The sequence below is a fragment of the Rhagoletis zephyria genome, unplaced genomic scaffold, assembly GCF_001687245.7.
Source record: "Rhagoletis zephyria isolate East Lansing unplaced genomic scaffold, Rhagoletis_zephyria_1.1 Rzeph_scaffold_00109, whole genome shotgun sequence".
NCBI lineage: Eukaryota > Metazoa > Arthropoda > Insecta > Diptera > Tephritidae > Rhagoletis > Rhagoletis zephyria.
In genome coordinates, this window is record NW_016157193.1 from 174,130 (window position 1) to 195,614 (window position 21,485).

At 34.6% G+C, this 21,485-nt stretch overlaps 1 protein-coding gene across 1 annotated transcript in view; it reads left to right on the forward strand.

Moving 5' to 3' along the window:
- The window catches only part of LOC108377704 (uncharacterized), a 260,456-nt gene that overhangs the window by 149,680 nt on the left and 89,291 nt on the right, over window positions 1–21,485 (forward strand). The window contains exon 7 of the mRNA XM_017633969.1: window positions 5,005–5,170. Within this exon, the coding sequence (XP_017489458.1) occupies window positions 5,005–5,170 (166 nt within the window). The remainder of the gene's footprint in view (window positions 1–5,004; window positions 5,171–21,485) is intronic.

Sequence of the window (21,485 nt, forward strand, 5' to 3'; positions counted from 1 at the left end):
AAAAAAAGGGCTAGGGGCAATTTCAAATTTTTGTGGCCAAAAAAAGAATTTGGTAGCCAAATTTAGCCACCAAAGGGCTAAAACGGCAACACTGGCAATGAGGCGGGGCACGAGAAGTTTGGCTTGCTCGGCAAACGAGCGAGCGCCGCTGCCCCGCTCGCAGTGACGAGGCGAGTAGCTATCTGCATACTCGCTCGGCTAGGTAAGACGAGTGAGCGACGAGTGAGCGCTCCGATTATGTACGAAAATATGTTAACATATGTATGTATTAGAGTGGTTCAAAAATTTTTTTTTTTGGGAATTTATAAACGCTACCTCAAATTATTGTTAGTTGTGATAAAAAAAAGAGAAGCGTGTTTTTTCATTAAAAAAAAAAAGTTTTCTTAGAGGTCGCGCTGGTCGGTTTTTTTATAAAAACGCTGGTGTTCTCAATTTTTTTATTTTCATGATATGTTATAATGCAGCTAAAAATGTGGTTTTTACATATAATTACTCTGGTATTATTGGGGAACATTCCCTTAATTACACACCCGACTTGGACAATTAGAATGGGCCTAGCTCCCGAAAATATGCTCTCGAAAAGACACTTGCAAAATTAAAACGTTGACGATTTACGCATTGTCATGGGTTGGGACTTGTTACCAGGGGGTTTTTGGGGTTGCTAATTAGGGATCTGAAGTCAGTGCTTCGAAATTCAAAATGGCGGATCCTAAATAGCGGTCCAGTTTTTTTTAAATGATTGGATTTGTTCGAAACACGGCACTCGAGAGTTTTCGTGGTCGCCGATTACGAATATGAAGTCAATTTTTTTTAATTCAAAATGGCGGAGCCAATATGGCGATCAAATTAAAAAAAAGTACTAAAATTAAAACATTGATACTGAACGTTTTAAACATTGTCAAGGGTTAAAACACGTTTCCAGTGGGTTTCTGGGGTTGCTGATTAAGAACATGATGACAGATTTTCAATCTGATCGCCATATTAGATCCGCCATTTTGAATTAAAAAAAATTGACCTCAGATTCGTAATCGGCGACCCCAGAAACTCTCGAGTGCCGGGTTTCGAACAGATCCAATCATTTTTTTTTAATGGACCGCCATTTTGAATTTCGAAAAACTGACTTCAGATTCCTAATTAGCAACCCCAGAAACCCCCTGGTAACAAGTTCCAATCCATGACAATGCGTAAATCGTTCAGAATCAGCGTTTTAATTTTACTAGTGTCTTTTCGAGAGCATATTTTCGGGAACTAGGCCCATTCTAATTGTCCAAGACAAGTGTGTAATTAAGGGAAAGTTCCCCAATAATACCAGAGTAATTATATGTAGAAACCACTTTTTTAGCTGCATTTTAACATATCAAGAAAATAAAAAAATTGAGAACGCAGCGTTTCCATAAAAAACCGACCTCTAAGAAAACTTTTTTTTTCAAAATAAAGAAATACGTGTCTCTTTTTTTATCACAAATAACAATATTATGATGTAGCGTTTATGAATTTCCAAAAAGAGTGTTTTTGTGAACCACTCTAGTATGTATGTTAATACACTGCCGGAGCGAAGTATTAGCACAGCAAATTTTTCACAATATTTGCAACAATTTTCATTCTGATATTTTTCCGCTAATTTCATATAAAAATATAGTTCATTCTACAACAAAAACCACAAAAATAAAATAACCTAACCTAACCTAAACCTAAACTTTGTGCAAAACTCGCGAAAATTCAGCAAATTTTCTTGAAAATTTTCAACTTTTTAATTTGATTTTTTTGTATGCAGATTTGTAGCCCAATCAATTTTATTATAATAAAGTGCAAGTTTTAAGTAGCTAGGCATTGCCGTTGATTTTTGGCAATTTTTTTTTACGCAGTCTCTTCCATACAAAAATTTTTTTTCGAAAATACTTTATATGGAAAAAATGCAAAACACCTTCAACAAAAAAAAGTTCTCAAAAATCAACGCGATTTTTGACTAACTCCGAACTTGCATTTTATTACTGGAATTTAATGGGCTGCAAAACTGCATACTCAAAAAATTTCAAAAAATTTTATTAAAAAATTGAAAATTTTTATGAAAATTTGCTGAATTTCCGCGAGTTTTGCACGAAGTTCAGGAATTATATTTTTATGTTTTTTGTTGTTGAATGAACCATATTTTGATACAAAATTGGCGGAAAAATATTAGAATAAAAATTGTTGCATATATTGCGAAAAATTTGCTGTGCCAATACTTTGTTCCGGCAGTGTACATATTCATAGAAATAGATATGTGAATATTACATTAGGGCAGCATTTAAATCAACAATTCAAGTTTATTTACATACAAAAGCATAAATTATTTAATACAATATTTTTAGGAGTTATATATGTACATACATAACATGCATATTTATATATGTACGTATGTATGTACATATGCATGTATTTTGTCTTTACAGAGAAAATAAGTAAAAAGGATAGGAAATCGTTTGTGCTGCAGAAACAAAAACAACTAAGCACTTTTCAACACCCCAGAATAGTTTGCTATTTACGTGTGGCAGTTATGCTGTATACCTGAAAGAAATATATGTACATAATCCTTTGTGAACAAATTTATTTGTGGCCTGTTGTTCAAGGACATATGTATGTATGTATATGTAGACATCAGAAAATTTGCGTTAACAAAGAATAGAGGCCGGCTAACATACAACTTTGGCGTTGCGTTGGCGTTGAATTTCAATGCAGCCGTCAGCAAAGCCAAAATTTGGAAACTCGTAAGGCCAACACCAAGCAGAAAGTCGCGTGCGTCGGCCGTCAGCTGTTGCAAATAAATAAAATTATCTGAAATGTTTTTTCCTTTTAATCAAATGAGGGCAAGAAATATAATTTTTCATGCAATTATTGATATTAAATATTAATTTATCTTCTATTAATATGTTAATTTAGTGGCCAAAGCATTCTCTGCCAAGCTTCATTGTAGAAGGCATACTTTTACTTTATTATAATTATACTAAAATGTAATGTGCTATAAAAAGACCAAGCATTGCTTTATAAATTTGATTAAAAAGATTAAAATTTTCATAAAACTTTGTTGAAATATTCAAATTTTTAACACAGTATTAAACTTTCTCCAATAAATCCAATACATTTTTTCTGACCAAACAATCCGTTTGCCTTTCTTATCTGCTTGCCTCATTTGCCTCGCTCATTTACTCACCTCATTCGTCTGCTGCTGCAAATGAGGGCCTCATTTGCTTACTCGCTCACTGGCTGCTCAACGCGTGCGCCCGTACTTAACGAGTGTTCGTTTGCAACCAGTGATCGGACTTCTACCACATTGTGGTAGATCTGCCACTTTTTTGAGCATCTACCGCACAAGGTCTGAAATCAACCACATATTCGCGTTTTTGAGTAGTTTTATTTTTACTCGATATAATTTTTTTAATTTTAACAGCAAAAATTGTCCAACACTAAGCACTAACAACACGCAGAATGGGAGGATAAAATAAACATTAAAGTAGTAAATTTGCTCTATATTCAATTTTTCGACAGGAAACATGGTTTTATTGTGTTAAATTGCAAAATGTATGATTTATAAAAAAGAATTAATAGCGAAAATGTTAAAAAACGGCGATTTTTGTGAAAGTATTAGAAAATTTCAGTGCATCTAAAGTTTCTATAGCGTTGTTTACTTTTACTTGAGAATTGAGTAGCGGTTTCTGGAACGTGCCACATTTGTCCGCTACATCGTGATGTGATAAAAAGAAAAGCGGCCAGCACCAGTAAGGTTGCAGAAATCTTTCATAATATGTTCGAAAAATATCTTGATATGGAAGAACTGCTTTTTACACTGTCAAGGAAAAAAATGCCAAAGCTCAACGCAATTTTTCTTGCACTTTATTAAACTAAAATTACATTTTTTTAGAGTATAATTAAAAAGTTTGCCATTTAGGTGAAACCTTGCAGATTTTTTTAAATTTTTGTACAAAGTTTGATCCAAAACCTGAGATTAACCATATTTTTTCCAGATTCTACCACACAATTTTTTTTTTTCAAGTCCGATCACTGTTTGCAACCAGCCTCGCCTGTTGCTCGTGAGTTGCGCAAGCTCAGAGCAAACTAACGAGCGAGCAAGGGGATAAAATGAGGCAAATCCGAACCCTGGTTTCGATACTTTTTCTTTGATCGAATCGGAGCCCAGTAAGAACCATGTGTGTTAACTAATGCGTTATATACGCCTAGTACTACAAACATCATTTTACATAGGGCTCCTGAATAAATCTAACGCATAATCGTTTCACGTGTGAGCAGTTTTCTGCTTCTATTACATGGAATTCGCTATTATATTATCCTATATGTAGTTGTCTCTTTTCAATCAAATATTATTATGCGATTAATAACGGGTTATATAAAGAATGGTATATGGATATCGCTAATATGCAAATGTGTTGGTTGTTATTTACAATTTTGTAAGTGTATTGGAGAATGCGTTAGGTTGGTTCTGCTGGGAAGTATCAAATATTTGTACTTGTGCGTGCTAGTATCGAAACGTTCCTACAGAGGCAACAATAGCAACAAATTATATATTTTTGAAATCTAGAAGTGAAGACGAACCGATTGGTACCAAATTTACTATGTTCAGATCGAAGGCTTTTTCGGTATTTATCCAAGCCTTTTATTTTTATCGGAAAAAATAAATGTCACATTTAACCGTTTATATTGGACTTTTTTCAAAAAGTTAGGAAATGAAAGGAATGGAGGATTTAGGTAGAGAATGTCCTGAGGATTTCAAGAATTAAAAAAAAATCTTGTCTACAACAATATTTTGTTCTTGACTTCTTTATTTTTGAGAAAATGTGGTAACTGTTATTTTGAGTCCCTGCTTTTAAGTATGGGTCTATGTGTTTTAAAACTTTTGTTCTTTGGGAGAGATCTTGAAGTCATAGTATCAAAAACCAAATATGATAGAACTAAATATACATATATTTTATTCATAGAATCAATTCGTCATTGTTGTCAATTTATTTTTAGAATGTCCGCTTAGGAATTTATTGCGACCACTGTAATGGACATGTAATAACACCAGTTCAAATGGAATGTACTAAATGTGGAAAAAATTTTAACAATCTGCAGTTAAAATATCGAACGCAGATGACGATCTTGGAGAACGCAATAAGAAGTTTAATGTATCCGGAAAGTATGTATACATTTTTAAAAATTTAATAGCTCATAGCCCGATGAAGCGAATAAAGGTGGCGCATTCCGCAAACAGCTACTTTGGTTTAGCCGATTTTGACAAAGTAATCATTATTTTTAATCGAGCTTTGAGCGAAAAAATAAAACTCAAATATTAATTATTTTAAATCTTTATTGATTAAACTCGAAAAGTAAATTATAATAATAATAATAATAATAGAATGGCGCTTACACATATGTTAGTGTTTGGCCGAGCTTCTCCTCCGACTTGTGGCTCGCGACTTGATGTTGTCACACAAAGCGGAAGGACCTAGAGTTTTACGCTGACTCCGAACGGTAATGGTATTTTTATGAGAAGCTGTTTTTCATGGCAGAAATACACTCGGAAGTTTGCCATTGCCTGCCGAGGGACGACCGCTGTTAAGAAAACCCAGGTGCTGATGAGTGGAAACGCGCACTGCTTACCACTACATCACAGCGGCCGACAGCGAAAAGTAAAACTCAATGTAAATTACAGTAGGACGTACGCATACAAATATGTACTTGAGTACTTATATTAAAATTATTTTACTACGATTACAACTTGTTAATTTTTTTGGTTAAAATTAAAAAAAAACAATGATTTTCTGTCCCTGATATTTACTCGAAGTTTACTCAAACAGACGCCAGATTCGGATTCAGCCGGTCGAAATACATGTAGCTATGTAGGAGGGTCTGGTTATAAGTACATATCACTTTTTTTTCGTGCCGGTGCACTCGAAAAAGTGGTCGGTGTATTTAACCTGACCCAACTACCGACATGTACATATTTCGAATTGCTGAATATGAATGTAAGGCCCTTTTGACTCGCATACCTCCAACAGCACACACCACTTCTTTTTTTGTGTGCCGGTGTAATTGACTACTCTGACATTTTCTTTTATCCTCCTATTCGGCGTCGCTTACTTTTAATTCACCACTGTCATCGTAATCTTTTGTTCTATCATTCTTGAGCTCATAGCGAAACTTAACAGGTCTATAGTCTCAATTTTTATTTCGAAAGAATACACGTACGTACATACAGTAAGTCACGTAATTGATCAAATGACGGATTTTTCTTGATAAAATTTTTACGATATTTAAAAAAAAAACCCTATTTTATACCATAACTAAAACCATGTAAATCAAAATTTCAAACTTGTACATAATTTAGGAAAATCCAACAAATTTTCAACTTTTTAACCATAATGTTTAGATCTTTTTTTTTGTGATTTAATATCCCAATTAATTTTATTTAGTACAATAAAGTGCAAGTTGCAAGTAGCTCATACTTACCGTTGATTTTTTGAAATTTTGGTCTTGGAAAATTTTTCCACATCACGCATATGGGAAAATCTAAAAACAGGTAACCTTTGTGTTATTTACCTTTATTTTCATTGTTGTAAACTATATCAAGCTGGTTGCTTATAAGTATAGTTCATACAAGTATAGTTAGTGTTACCACTTTTCTAAAAACTCATTTACGTACACAAAAGATTGTAGCAACACAAAATTTTAAAGAAAAATTTTGGAAACGATTTTATTGCTGTTTATTAGTCGATATCCAAACACATTTTTGACGTAAAAACTTCAGCATATTTATTTGCGAATTAAGAAATATTTAAGTACATACATACATTCAAAGGTGAAATAATGCAATTGCTGCTAAATTACAAAAGTCTCGGCCTATGTAATCAATTCATTGATCTTGAGTAGTTTTCCTGAACGCGTATGTTCCATCTGATGCAATTTTTTCAGCATTTGAGGCTGCTTCTTTACGAATTCGAAAAATTCCGTACAAGTCATTTTAATGTTGTACCGAACAAACAAAAGATCTCGCAATGTCTCGATATTCAGTTGTGATTTCTCATCGCTCCAAATCTGATTGATCAAAGAAAATACGCGTTCAATACGCCCACTTTTAACGAGTCTACGATACGAATGAGTTTAATATACAAAGACTCAAATGAGTTAGTTGAATGAATTGATTCCCTAAAGTGAGTTGGAGTCATTGAGTCAACTCCTATAAATTTGCTGAGTTACCCACCGATAACGGACACAAGAAAAACACAAATAAAGTATTCAGCAGACAGCGTGTGTTGGGGATTTTATTGTCATTTTGACGATTTTGTAATGAGCTTCGGTACACGGTACATGGCTACAAATTTACGTACTGTACGTGTCATTTACGTACAATTGGTCACACTACGTACACTTGAAGCCTCGTGTAATCAATTTGTTGCATAACTTTTGAGTTGTAGAGGTTCTAATGCAAAAAAATATTAAAAACAGGTGCTTTTTTATGTAGGTAATTTTTTAGAAGGGAAAAATTAATTATGACATAACTTTTGAAGCGCACCATATACTGGTTTGAAATTTTATCGGCAATTAGTATTTATGTGTACACTTCATTTGTAGTAGGTAACTAAAGTGTGCCCTAAAAATTAACTAAATTGTCAGTAAATCAAAGTTTGTAACTCTACTTTTCACAATTTTCAAAATTTTTGGTTTATCGCGTATAGTTTTTGGGGCATTTCATTCTAAAAACCTTTTAAGTATGTATTGTATTCTACAAACAATTACGAATAATTGAATACCTTAGGAAGAGGTGTGCTCTCAGAATAAACCAGCTTTTACAGCCTTATTCTGTATCACGAACGAATCGTCTGCAGAGGAATGCTTCAAAAATTAGTCCGGCGGCATCATTTTAGCCGGTTTAAACGCAACCGAGACCATTGCAACGTATGTATGAGAAGCAAGACAAAGACTACCGATAGAATTTAAAATCGCAGTCTGAGAGCTTGTCGTCTGCAGACGAATCGTTCGTTTTGCCTATCGTTCGTGATACAGAATAAGGCCCTTAAAGATAAAATATTCTAAAAACATCTTAATTGAAGGCACTAATCGCAAACGTCAAGCTGTGAGGTTGTACTTTATTGTGCTCGGAATATGGCTTTCTACTTGCTAAGTTTATTGTGCTAATTCTGAGTTAAAAGTAGTGATAAAAAGTGCTTATGAGCATCATAGTGTGAAATAATTGAAGCTAAGTGAAAGTTATTGTGTTTTATATTTAACTAAATTTAATTAAATCTCAGTAGCATACATTCTAATCTTGCCGAATCATTTGTTGCTATCATTGTTGTTGTATCCTTTGTAGTTAACTGAATTCATTTTGTTTTTGCACATTTGTTCTACTCTTTTTGTTTACTTCTTCTAGTAATTCTTGTCACAGCAGTTTGCGTTGCGTTTATTAAATGTCATAATTACAGTGATACTCACACTGTTCGCTACATTTATTTAAAGCTTTTTACATCAGCTCCTTAATTGTTATAATTTATTTTGTTTGTCTTTTATTAACGAGTGTTATTACATAAATCTATCAATATGAAGTGCGATCTTGATACTTGCCAAATTAAAAGCGATTCTGAACGCTACTTAGAAGTTGATCTTTTCAAGCTATTTAGGCAAACCAGAAATGGCTTTACAGAAATAGGAAGAGGATTGTCGGTACTGACAGAAAATTTAAGCATTATGAAAATATGTTTAAATCATTCAAATGCTTAGATACCTTGCAATCTGTTAAGGATATCCGTGTGCCTAAACGTAAGCGACTTTATAGTCCATCTAAGGAAATTATTGCCGTTGCACATTATTATTATTATTATTATTAATTAATTTGTTTCAGTAGTACAGAGTAAGACTTATGTCTTTTAATAGTACTTCAACTATATATATATATATTATGTTTTACAATACTTATTTTACTATGCAAGTTTCTAAAATTTAAATTTTTACAAGTTTTCTCAAACAACAAATTTTATTAAACAACAAAATACAATATATGTAACTTAACAATAACAACGAGTATGGCATAATTAATAGAAAAGAAAAAAAAATATTAGAATAGAACAGAAATAGTGGAGAGAGATAGAGAAAAGTTTAATGCCCTTACACAATGCTATCAGTCATTTTTAAAATAATTGTAGATTTGTGTCCTGTAGTTGAATCTGTTTAACCCACTCTTTACGGTCTCAGGTAATGAGTTCCACATCAGAATAATCTTCCGACTGACTTAATTAATCTATCTTCTCCGTGTTCTCCAGCATCAGAATCCTCAGCCTCATAAGAGCGCGTAACGAAATCTGCTTCGGCTAATAACAAGCTTGAAGTATCCCCCATTGAAGTGGTGGCATCATCTTCAAAGGCTCCACCGCCTTCCCTATCCTCAACTACTAACGCAGTAACTCAACCCCTTCCGCCGGTAGTCCAGTCTGATACAAGCAAACTAGTTGTGGTTCCGCTAAAGAAGTCAATCAAAAATTACAACTGTCGACTAAAGCATCCGAAAATTTAATGTTAAATACGAAAGAAATATTGCTTCTTTTAAAATTGACGTAAATTTAGATAATTTTAATGCGCTGCTTAGTAGTTTTTTTTTTCCCCCCCGGAGCTTTCGTTCGTGAATTCGAATATAGGCCCAAAAAAGTAAAAAACTTAGCTAATATTCCCCGTCATAACACTGAATCAGAAAACTAATTACTAAATCTGCTTTAAGTATTTACAGTCGTGTCTCTATATAGTGAACGCCCGCTATAGTGAACACCTCGATATAGTGAACACCGAAATATTTACACGGATAACTCTAAATAGTGAACAATCGAAAGCCTCTAAATAGTGAACAAAATTTTAAAAGCAAAAGCAAGCTTAAATTGACAAAAAAAAACACCAAAATTAATCGGAAATTAAAACGGGTATTCCCCGAAATTTACCACCTTATGTTTATTATTGGAAAATCTGCTGCTATTTCATGCTACTGTTTATTTATTTCTTGTCGGGTTCCAGCCGCTTGTGAGTGGATGTACGCTGTTTTATGTGTTTTTAAAAGTTTTTGTGTGCTAATAAATTTAGTGTTATCATGCCTGCGAGGAAATTCCTTTCGTGGAAGCAACAATCTGAAATTGTTGAAAAAATCGGAAAAGGAGCTGGTGTTTCATCCTTGGCAAAAACTTATGGTGTAGCTAAATCAACAATTTCAGGAATAAAGAAAAAAAAAAAACGTAATATTATATCCTACCAGGTGATTGGAGAAGGCGTTATACAAGTGGTTTATAGAGCAACGCAAAAAAAAACTGTCCAGTTACTCGGGAAATGCTTAAGGAAAAGGCAATAAAGTTGCACGCTGACCTTAAGGAAGTAGAAGTTAGCTTTCATGCCAGCTCTGGTTGGTTATCTGGATTTAAATCTCGCTTTGGAATCCGATTGTTAAAAGTTTGCGGCGATAAACTATCATCAGATACCCAGGCAATTGATCCCTTTAAGCACAAACTCAAATATTATTTACGAATTAAAGCTTTGCGAGGACCAAATTTACAACGCAGACGAGACCGGTTTGTTTTAGAAAATGCTTCCTGACAGAACGTATGTCAGCCAAACCGAAAAACAGCTCCGGGGAGAAAATCAGAAAAGGCCAGAATTACTTTTTTTGCTTGTACAAATGCCACTGGCCAGCATAAAGTCAAACCGTTAATAATTGGGCGTGCCAAGAAGCCGCGCTCTTTTAAGGCGTATGATATCCCAGTAGACTACCCGAACTCTAAGAGTGCATGGATGACTGCAGACATCTTCAGGGAATGGTTTCACCAATGCTTCATTCCTCAGGTACATGAATAATACATCTAAAATTCCTTACAGTTTTATAGAGTATTTTTTCGTTTTTAATTGTTATTAGGCTCAAAAGTATTTGCTACAAAAGGGTTTACCAACCAAAGCTATCCTATTGCTTGATAAAGCCCCTAGCCATCCGCCAGAAGATGATCTTAAAACTGCTGTTGGCTCAATATTCGATCAGAATGTGATTCGCTTAACTAAGCTTTACTACAAAAAACATCTGCTGTTATTAGCTGTAGGAAAAGATTACATCACACAATTTTTAAAAACTTTAACTTTGAAAGATGCTGTATCATTTTTAATGCTTGCTTGGAATCAGCTGCAGGCAAGTGTAGTAGCGAAATGTTGGAAGCCTTTACTAGAATGTTTCAATGCTACAGAGCGAAATGAAAGCGAGGATGAAGACGATGATGTTCCTTTGAGCTTACTTCGCCAAAAAATATTGCAGGAAAAATATAAACAAGTCCATGATATACAGGATCTGCTGCAAGTTGTAATACCGGAGGTAATTTCTATTGACCCTCTTGACATTCACCTGTTCATTTAGTTTAATTGTTTTAGGAAACCTACGCTAAAAATGATATCGAAAAGTGGAATACAATCGAAGACGACGAACCAATTGATTTAGAGATTTTAGTGATGATGAGCACGGCGAATCACAGATGAGAAATCCTATAAAAGCTACTGAAGCTATTAAAAGCTTCGATAAGGCTATCGCATGGACCGAAGCCAACACTACTGACTATGCTGGCATAATAGTATTGAGAAGTCTACGCGAAAAAGCGGTCCAAAAGTCAATTTCCGAACACATGAAGCAAACATCTATTCGCGAGTTCTTTCAATAAACATTCATATGTACATTTCTATTTTCCTAGGTATAAATTTATTCCAAAGATCTGTTAGACTTACGTACACAAACATGAATTTTGAGCAAATAAAGTAAGTTTTTGAACAAAATAAATCAACCTCAATATAGTGAACAACCTGCATGCTATGAACAGGCCATGCAAAAATTAGTTCACTATATCCAGACACGCCTGTATTACCAAAATGTTAGAGGCTTAAATACTAAATTAACGAACTTATACATTAAAGGACTTGAATGTAATTATAATATTCTTTCTCTTAATGAAACTTGGCTGAAACCTCACATTTTCAATTCAGAGATTCCTCCAAATGATTATCATATCTATAGGCAAGATAGGGAAGACAGAATCGGCGATGGCGTACTCTTCGCTGTAGACTCTTCAATACCATCTGAAGAAGTTAGTCTTCCACACATTGATTCAGTAGAATACAAATGCATTCGTGTACAGGCTGGAAAAGGGTATATTTACTTAGCTCTATGCTATATCCCTCCCCGATCTGACACATTGGTGTATTCACGACTCATCTCTTTACTGAAATCAGTTAATTTACTGACTAAACCCTCTGATTCAATGATTGTGTTGGGTGATTTTAATTTACCAAGCATATCATGGAATATCATTGACAATGATATCCAGTGTTGCCAGAACTTTTCAGGGCGACCGGCTAGATTGGACAAAAAAAACGGCTAAAAACGGCTAAAATGTTTCAACCAGAATTTTTTTTTAAATACATAAACTACAATTAGAAAGACTAGTCAATCCATTGAATTTTTTTTTGGTTAATAAAGATTATTTATACGTAGGTAAGCTGTACACCACTTTATTTTTGTTTAACAAAGGAAACTGTCGTTATACGTAGCTAAGCTTTACATCAGAAGTCATGTTTGTATTACTTAAATATAAAAACAGAGATAAATTACAAAGTTATCGCGTTTTCTTTTCTATTAAACACTTTTGCCTTCTTATAAATATTGGATAATTTTCAGTAGGTTGCTTTTTGTCCCGCAAAATAGCTATATTAGCTGAAAGTCGGAGGGCAATATTTTGAGAAATGAACACGTAAAGCTGTGAAAGCAGAAGGCATTGACATTCATTGTTGTTGCCGACCACTTCACTTTTAACAAGTTTATGACATTTAACTAAAATCATGCCACCAGATTCACTAGCAGAAAATTTTTGTTTCTTAAAAAAGTAGAAAAATTTGAGAATTTGAAGTCAGTGAAGTTGGATGAAAATATTAAGTGTTGCGCGTTTCCAAACTGCCAGAATTCGGTACACCTGAGCAAACGTTCGAATATAAAGTTTTTTGCTTTTCCGAGGTAGGGTACGTAGGTTGATAACAAATTGCTGACGCAAAATATCTTTAAACCTCTGAAAGATGTACCATTTTCCGTGGAACAGGAAAGAGGTCGAGTTAAAATGGTGCCTGCAACTTGTAACAGTACCAATTATTGGATGCTCGGATTTTGATAAAGATGTGGTGCTGCTAAAAATATATATACAAAAATATAAGCACGAAACTATGTATTTGTCACACGAATTATCCACATAAGATGAAAACTACTGCAGTTTTATTTTATAAAATTAAAAAGGTATGTTTGCACCATGTATTGTCTTCCCAGAGAGTTTTGCTCCACATCGAAATTCGTGCTCTTTTATTTTCTAAGTGTAGCGAATAAAACTTCACACTTAAATTTAAGACATTCATAACAAAAATTTTATGCAGAAAATTCCCGCTACGTTCTCCCAAATATATACTGGGACGCAAAATTTAAGCAAGTTTTGCCTATTTTTCTTTAGTTTATTTAATATTTATTATTTTTTATGAATATGTAGCACATTACTTAACAAACAACATATACTACAAACAGATTTCACACTTGGTGTAAAAATTATGAAAATTGTGGAAAATTTCAGCAAAACTTGTAACTTTTTAATCTGCTAAAATGACGCCTACCAGTTTATGTGTATTTGGGTCACTCGCTTAAAACAAAAAACATTGAAATCGGCTCACTATCTGATTGTTTTTCAATTTTACATAACACAGTCCGACATGAAAATTTTCTCAGAGATAAGACTAGCCATTTCTAATAGATTCTGGAGCACTAAATTTGTAAAAATAAAAACTTGTATATTTGAATTTTAATAAAATAAGGCGAAGAGCAAAATCGGCTAAAAACGGCTAATTTTTTTTTGCAAAACGGCTAACAAATCGGCTGCCGGCTAAATCGAATTTTTTCCGGCTGTTTGTTGTCGCAACCGGCTAAATCTAGCCGGAAAACGGCTAAAATGGCAACGCTGATGATATCGTACCTTTCGCATCAGTGCGTGCAACAACGTATCTTTAGAGGAGATGGCTGAACTCTGCCTAACTCAGGTTAATGTACTTCACAATAAGTTTGGTAAAGTACTAAATAAGCGTGATCCACTAGTTTTGCCCGAAGATGTCTACCACCCTGCTATGACGGTATCTTACGAAGTTATAAGTGATGGTCAAAATTGCAGTACCCAAGCATACGAACCAAATATTCGCTTTGATTTTTCGAAAGCCAACTTTAAAAAGCTTAACAAAGAACTGTCTAAATTGTCGTGGCCTGCATATAAAGAAAATATTGAACAAAGCGTTGCACTTTTTAACTTTACATAAATTATTTGAAAAGCATGAAAAGCAAGAACAAACACAGTTATGGTTCACTAAAGAACTGAGAAATTTGAAAAACAGAAAATCACGTTATTTTAGATTACATAAAAAACCCGGTTTACACTCACACTATGTAAAATACTCACTTTGTGTCATAAGTTTTTTGAATTAAACAAAAAGTGTTATAAAGCTTACTTGTGTAAAATCAAACGGCGTATAATATATAACCCCAAATCATTTTATGACTTCTTAAACTCCAAGCGAAATGTACGTGGGCTTCTAACATGTTCGCTCAGTTTTTTTAAATCCAATTATTCCATTGACTCAAAATTANGTGCTGGCTGTGTGATGGTATTTACCATCTGAAATGTGCTGGTTTGACGGGAAGAATTCTGGACGCTATTAATGATGGCAAGGGCCTTCGCTGGTCTTGCGTAAAGTGCAGGTCAACCGAAGTTGATCTTTTCAAGCTATTTAGGCAAACCAGAAATGGCTTTACAGAAATAGGAAGAGGATTGTCGGCACTGACAGAAAATTTAAGCATTATGAAAATATGTTTAAATCATTCAAATGCTTAGATACCTTGCAATCTGTTAAGGATATCCGTGTGCCTAAACGTAAGCGTCTTTATAGTCCATCTAAGGAAATTATTGCCGTTGCACATCAGAATAATCTTCCGACTGACTTAATTAATCTATCTTCTCCGTGTTCTCCAGCATCAGAATCCTCAGCCTCATAAGAGCGCGTAACGAAATCTGCTTCGGATAATAACAAGCCTGAAGTATCCCCCATTGAAGTGGTGGCATCATCTACTACTAACGCAGTAACTCAACCCCTTCCGCCGGTACTCCAGTCTGATACAAGGAAACTAGTTGTGGTTCCGCTAAAGAAGTCAATCAAAAATTACAACAGTCGACTTAAGCATCCGAAAATTTAGTGTTAAATACGAAAGAAATATTGCTTCCTTTAAAATTGACGTCAATTTAGATAATTTTAGTGCGCTGCTTAGTAGTTTTTTTTGGCCCCCCGGAGCTTTCGTTCGTGAATTCGAATATAGGCCCAAAAAAGTAAAAAACTTAGCTAATATTCCCCGTCATAACACTGAATCAGAAAACTAATTACTAAATCTGCTTTAAGTATTTACAGTCGTGTCTCTATATAGTGAACGCCCGCTATAGTGAACACCTCGATATAGTGAACACCGAAATATTTACACGAAGAACTCTAAATAGTGAACAATCGAAAGCCTCTAAATAGTGAACAAAATTTTAAAAGCAACAGCAAGCTTAAATTGACAAAAAAACACCAAAATTAATCGGAAATTAAAACGGGTATTCCCCGAAATTTACCACCTTATGTTTATTATTGGAAAAGCTGCTGCTATTTCATGCTAATGTTTATTTATTTCTTGTCGGTTTCCAGCCGCTTGTGAGTGGATGTGCGCTGTTTTATGTGTTTTTAAAAGTTTTTGTGTGCTAATAAATTTAGTGTTATCATGCCTGCGAGGAAATTCCTTTCGTGGAAGCAACAATCTGAAATTGTTGAAAAAATCGGAAAAGGAGCTGGTGTTTCATCCTTGGCAAAAACTTATGGTGTAGCTAAATCAACAATTTCAGGAATAAAGAAAAAAAAAACGTAATATTATATCCTACCAGGTGATTGGAGAAGGCGTTATACAAGTGGTTTATAGAGCAACGCAAAAAAAAACTGTCCAGTTACTCGGGAAATGCTTAAGGAAAAGGCAATAAAGTTGCACGCTGACCTTAAGGAAGTAGAACTTAGCTTTCATGCCAGCTCTGGTTGGTTATCTGGATTTAAATCTCGCTTTGGAATCCGATTGTTAAAAGTTTGCGGCGATAAACTATCATCAGATACCCAGGCAATTGATCCCTTTAAGCACAAACTCAAATATTATTTACGAATTAAAGCTTTGCGAGGACCAAATTTACAACGCAGACGAGACCGGTTTGTTTTAGAAAATGCTTCCTGACAGAACGTATGTCAGCCAAACCGAAAAACAGCTCCGGGGAGAAAATCAGAAAAGGCCAGAATTACTTTTTTTGCTTGTACAAATGCCACTGGCCAGCATAAAGTCAAACCGTTAATAATTGGGCGTGCCAAGAAGCCGCGCTCTTTTAAGGCGTATGATATCCCAGTAGACTACCCGAACTCTAAGAGTGCATGGATGACTGCAGACATCTTCAGGGAATGGTTTCACCAATGCTTCATTCCTCAGGTACATGAATAATACATCTAAAATTCCTTACAGTTTTATAGAGTATTTTTTCGTTTTTAATTGTTATTAGGCTCAAAAGTATTTGCTACAAAAGGGTTTACCAACCAAAGCTTATCCTATTGCTTGATAACGCCCCTAGCCATCCGCCAGAAGATGATCTTAAAACTGCTGATGGCTCAATATTCGTGGCTTATATGCCTCCAAATGTAACACCTTTGATTCAGCCTATGGATCAGAATGTGATTCGCTTAACTAAGCTGTACTACAAAAAACATCTGCTGTTATTAGCTGTAGGAAAATATTACATCACACAATTTTTAAAAACTTTAACTTTGAAAGATGCTGTATCATTTTTAATGCTTGCTTGGAATCAGCTGCAGGCAAGTGTAGTAGCGAAATGTTGGAAGCCTTTACTAGAATGTTTCAATGCTACAGAGCGAAATGAAAGCGAGGATGAAGACGATGATGTTCCTTTGAGCTTACTTCGCCAAAAAATATTGCAGGAAAAATATAAACAAGTCCATGATATACAGGATCTGCTGCAAGTTGTAATACCGGAGGTAATTTCTATTGACCCTCTTGACATTCACCTGTTCATTTAGTTTAATTGTTTTAGGAAACCTACACTGAAAATTATATCGAAAAGTGGAATACAATCGAAGACGACGAACCAATTGATTTAGAGAAAGATGCCGAGGATACTGCGGAATCTGGTGATGATAAGCAAGGCGAAGCACAGATGAGAAATCCTATAAAAGCTACTGAAGCTATTAAAAGCTTCGATAAGGCTATCGAATGGACCGAAACCAACACTACTGACTATGCTAGCATAATAGTATTGAGAAGTCTACGCGAAAAAGCGGTCCAAAAGTCAATTTCCGAACACATGAAGCAAACATCTATTCGCGAGTTCTTTCAATAAACATTCATATGTACATTTCTATTTTCCTAGGTATAAATTTATTCCAAAGATCTGTTAGACTTACATACACAAACATGAATTTTGAGCAAATAAGGTAAGTTTTTGAACAAAATAAATCAACCTTAATATAGTGAACAACCTGCATGCTATGAACAGGCCATGCAAAAATTAGTTCACTATATCCAGACACGACTGTATTATTAAAATGTAAGAGGCTTAAATACTAAATTAACGAACTTATACATTAAAGGACTTGAATGTAATTATAATATTCTTTCTCTTAATGAAACTTGGCTGAAACCTCACATTTTCAATTCAGNCTTGAATGTAATTATAATATTCTTTCTTTTACTGAAACTTGGCTGAAACCTCACATTTTCAATTCAGAGATTCTTCCAAATGATTAGCATATCTATAGGCAAGATAGGGAGGACAGAATCGGCGATGGCGTACTCTTCGCTGTAGACTCTTCAATACCATCTGAAGAAGTTAGTCTTCCACACATTGATTCAGTAGAATACAAATGCATTCGTGTACAGGCTGGAAAAGGGTCTATTTACTTAGCTCTATGCTATATCCCTCCCCGATCTGACACATTGGTGTATTCACGACTCATCTCTTTACTGAAATCAGTTAATTTACTGACTAAACCCTCTGATTCAATGATTGTGGTGGGTGATTTTAATTTACCAAGCATATCATGGAATATCATTGACAATGATATCGTACCTTTCGCATCAGTGCGTGCAACAACGTATCTTTAGAGGAGATGGCTGAACTCTGCCTAACTCAGGTTAATGTACTTCACAATAAGTTTGGTAAAGTACTAGATCTTGTTTATGTTGATGATACATCTAAGTCCGTTGTAAATAAGCGTGATCCACTAGTTTTGCCCAAAGATGTGTACCACCCTGCTATGGAGGTATCTTACGAAGTTATAAGTGATGGTCAAAATTGCAGTACCCAAGCATACGAACCAAATATTCGCTTTGATTTTTCGAAAGCCAACTTTAAAAAGCTTAACAAAGAACTGTCTAAATTGTCGTGGCCTGCATATAAAGAAAATATTGAACAAGGCGTTGCACTTTTTAACTTTACATAAATTATTTGAAAAGCATGTAAAGCAAGAACAAACACAGTTATGGTTCACTAAAGAACGGAGCAATTTGAAAAACAGAAAATCACCTTATTTTAGATTACATAAAAAACCCGGTTTACACTCACACTATGTAAAATACTCACTTTTGCGTCGATAAGTTTTTTTAATTAAACAAAAGTGTTATAAAGCTTACTTGTGTAAAATCAAACGGCGTATAATATATAACCCCAAATCATTTTATGACTTCGTAAACTCCAAGCGAAATGTACGTGGGCTTCTAAAATGTTTGCTCAGTTTTTTAAATCCAATTATTCCATTAATTCACATGCTACCATTGACTATCCTCTTAAACTATGTCCATATGAATTCAATAAATATTCCAGCAATATATCCCGATGATGTAATAGTTTATCTGAAATCCATAAAGCAGTCCTTCAGTTATGGTCCTGATCAGATCCCTACTTCTAATCTTATAAATTGTTCTGATTATCTATATGAGCCGTTAACAGCGTTATTTAATTTGTCTCTTAAAGAGGGCGTTTTTCCAACTATATGGAAGGAATCGTTTATAACCTCGTTACATAAAAGCGGTAGCAGATCTTCAGTGGAGAACTACCGGGGAATAGCTAAGCTATCTGCAATTCCTAAATTATTTGAAGCAATTATAACAAATCAGTTGGCGCATTCTATCTCTTCTAGCATTTCATATAGTCAACATGGATTTTGCAAGGGCAAGTCAAATTCTACAAATTTACTTGAATTAACATCCTATATCTCAAAAGCATTTAGTGAAAGCAAAACCGTTGATGTTATATATACTGACTTCAGTAAAGCATTTGACAAGGTGTGACACTCGTTGCTCATCTATAAACTTGATCTTCTTGGTCTTCCACCTAATTTTCTACGTTGGATCTCTTCATACCTCTATGATAGATCACAAAGGGTAATGTTTTAAAATACTATCTCTGACGTCATTGATGTTACTTCAGGAATCTCTCAAGGTAGGTACCTAGGGCCGGTTCTGTTTTTGCTTTTTATAAACGATATTTCTACAGATATAAAATTTTCAAAATTGTAATGTATGCAGATGATGTAAAGCTTTACAAATCGTACGTTTCAATTAAAGAAAGGTCTTTGCTACAATCAGACTTAAACAGCATGGCTTACTGGTGTCAAGTAAATCTTATGCCTCTAAATCTTAAGAAATGTAAAGTAATGTGCTTCTCGCGAAGAGCTGTTCATCCCGCTTCTTATACAATAGGTAACCATAACCTGGAACAGGTATACAATTTCGTGGACCTTGGTATCACAATGGATCAATGATAGTCAACAAGGCTAAAGGAGTACTTGCATTTGTGAAACGATGGTCAAAAGAATTTTGTGACCCTTATATCACTAAAACCCTGTTTACAACATTAGTTAGGCCAATTCTGGAATACGGTTCGGTGGTTTGGAATCCAAGGTATCAAATTTACTCAGACAAGATAGAATCAATTTAAAAACAATTCCCGCTTTTTGCTTTAAAAAATTTCCTTTGGGACTCTCAATATAACCTTCAACCTTATACGAGCCGATTAAAACTTATTAATCTTCCTATACTTTCCAGCCGCAGGCAAATGCTTGGTACAATTTTTATAGTTAAATTACTAACAGGCTCAATTTCAAGTCCGCTTCTTCTTGGCGAAGTTTCCTCCCGGGTATCAAGACACTTTTGTCCCCTATTTCTGAAGGCTTGTAAAACTAATTTTGAATTGCACGACCCACTCCGTTGCTTATGCCAGGATTTTAACTCTCATTCCAGCACGTTTGATATATCAGATCCGCTTTTCAGCTTTAAGAAATCGTTACTGTAACTCTCAATAAATGAATCGTTAAAATAAAGACATAAAATCGGCTGATGAATTTAGTTCTGTAGCTGAACAGTTTTAGATCTCGACACTAAACAAACTCCTACTGGTTCCGTAANGACACTTTTGTCCCCTATTTCTGAAGGCTTGTAAAACTAATTTTGAATTGCACGACCCACTCCGTTGCTTATGCCAGGATTTTAACTCTCATTCCAGCACGTTTGATATATCAGATCCGCTTTTCAGCTTTAAGAAATCGTTACTGTAACTCTCAATAAATGAATCGTTAAAATAAAGACATAAAATCGGCTGATGAATTTAGTTCTGTAGCTGAACAGTTTTAGATCTCGACACTAAACAAACTCCTACTTACGGAATGCGGACTGCGCCTCTTGTGCGGATGGGCGGGAATGGAGGGTAAAAACCGTTGGGACTATTATTATTATTATTATTATTTGGAAGATACGTCGAAACGATCTATATCTTTTATAACAACTAGTCCTCATAACGTTACATATACCTGTAAAATGCTTCAAAAACATTTTCTCTAGAAGTGTGTAGAAACCTTGATTTACTGCTTTTAATGAGGCTCCTTCTTGTAGTCGGAATATTTCAAGCGTGGTATCAAGTCAACTTTTTTCGACAAAGCTTCTGATAGTTGCTCCTACTTAACTGGAGCCTTCTAAATTCAATGGCGACCCCAGTTTTAACCGATTGGCTCCACTTTTCGAGATAGCGGTACTTGAAAGTTTGTTTAAATTTTAACTTTTTTATAAAATACTTCCTCAGTTTTGAAGATATTTTACAAAAATTTTGCACACGATTGTATTTTAATATTACCTTCACTATCTCTTAAAATCATCGAAATCGGTTCACTATAACATCTACCTCGCATACAACTGATTGTTCAGAGACGTTGTTTAACGTTACAGCTCCTCCAATTAAAGCAGGTAAAAATTTAGTATAGGTTCACTTTGACATATAGCACGCATACAATTTATTATTCAGATATGAAGT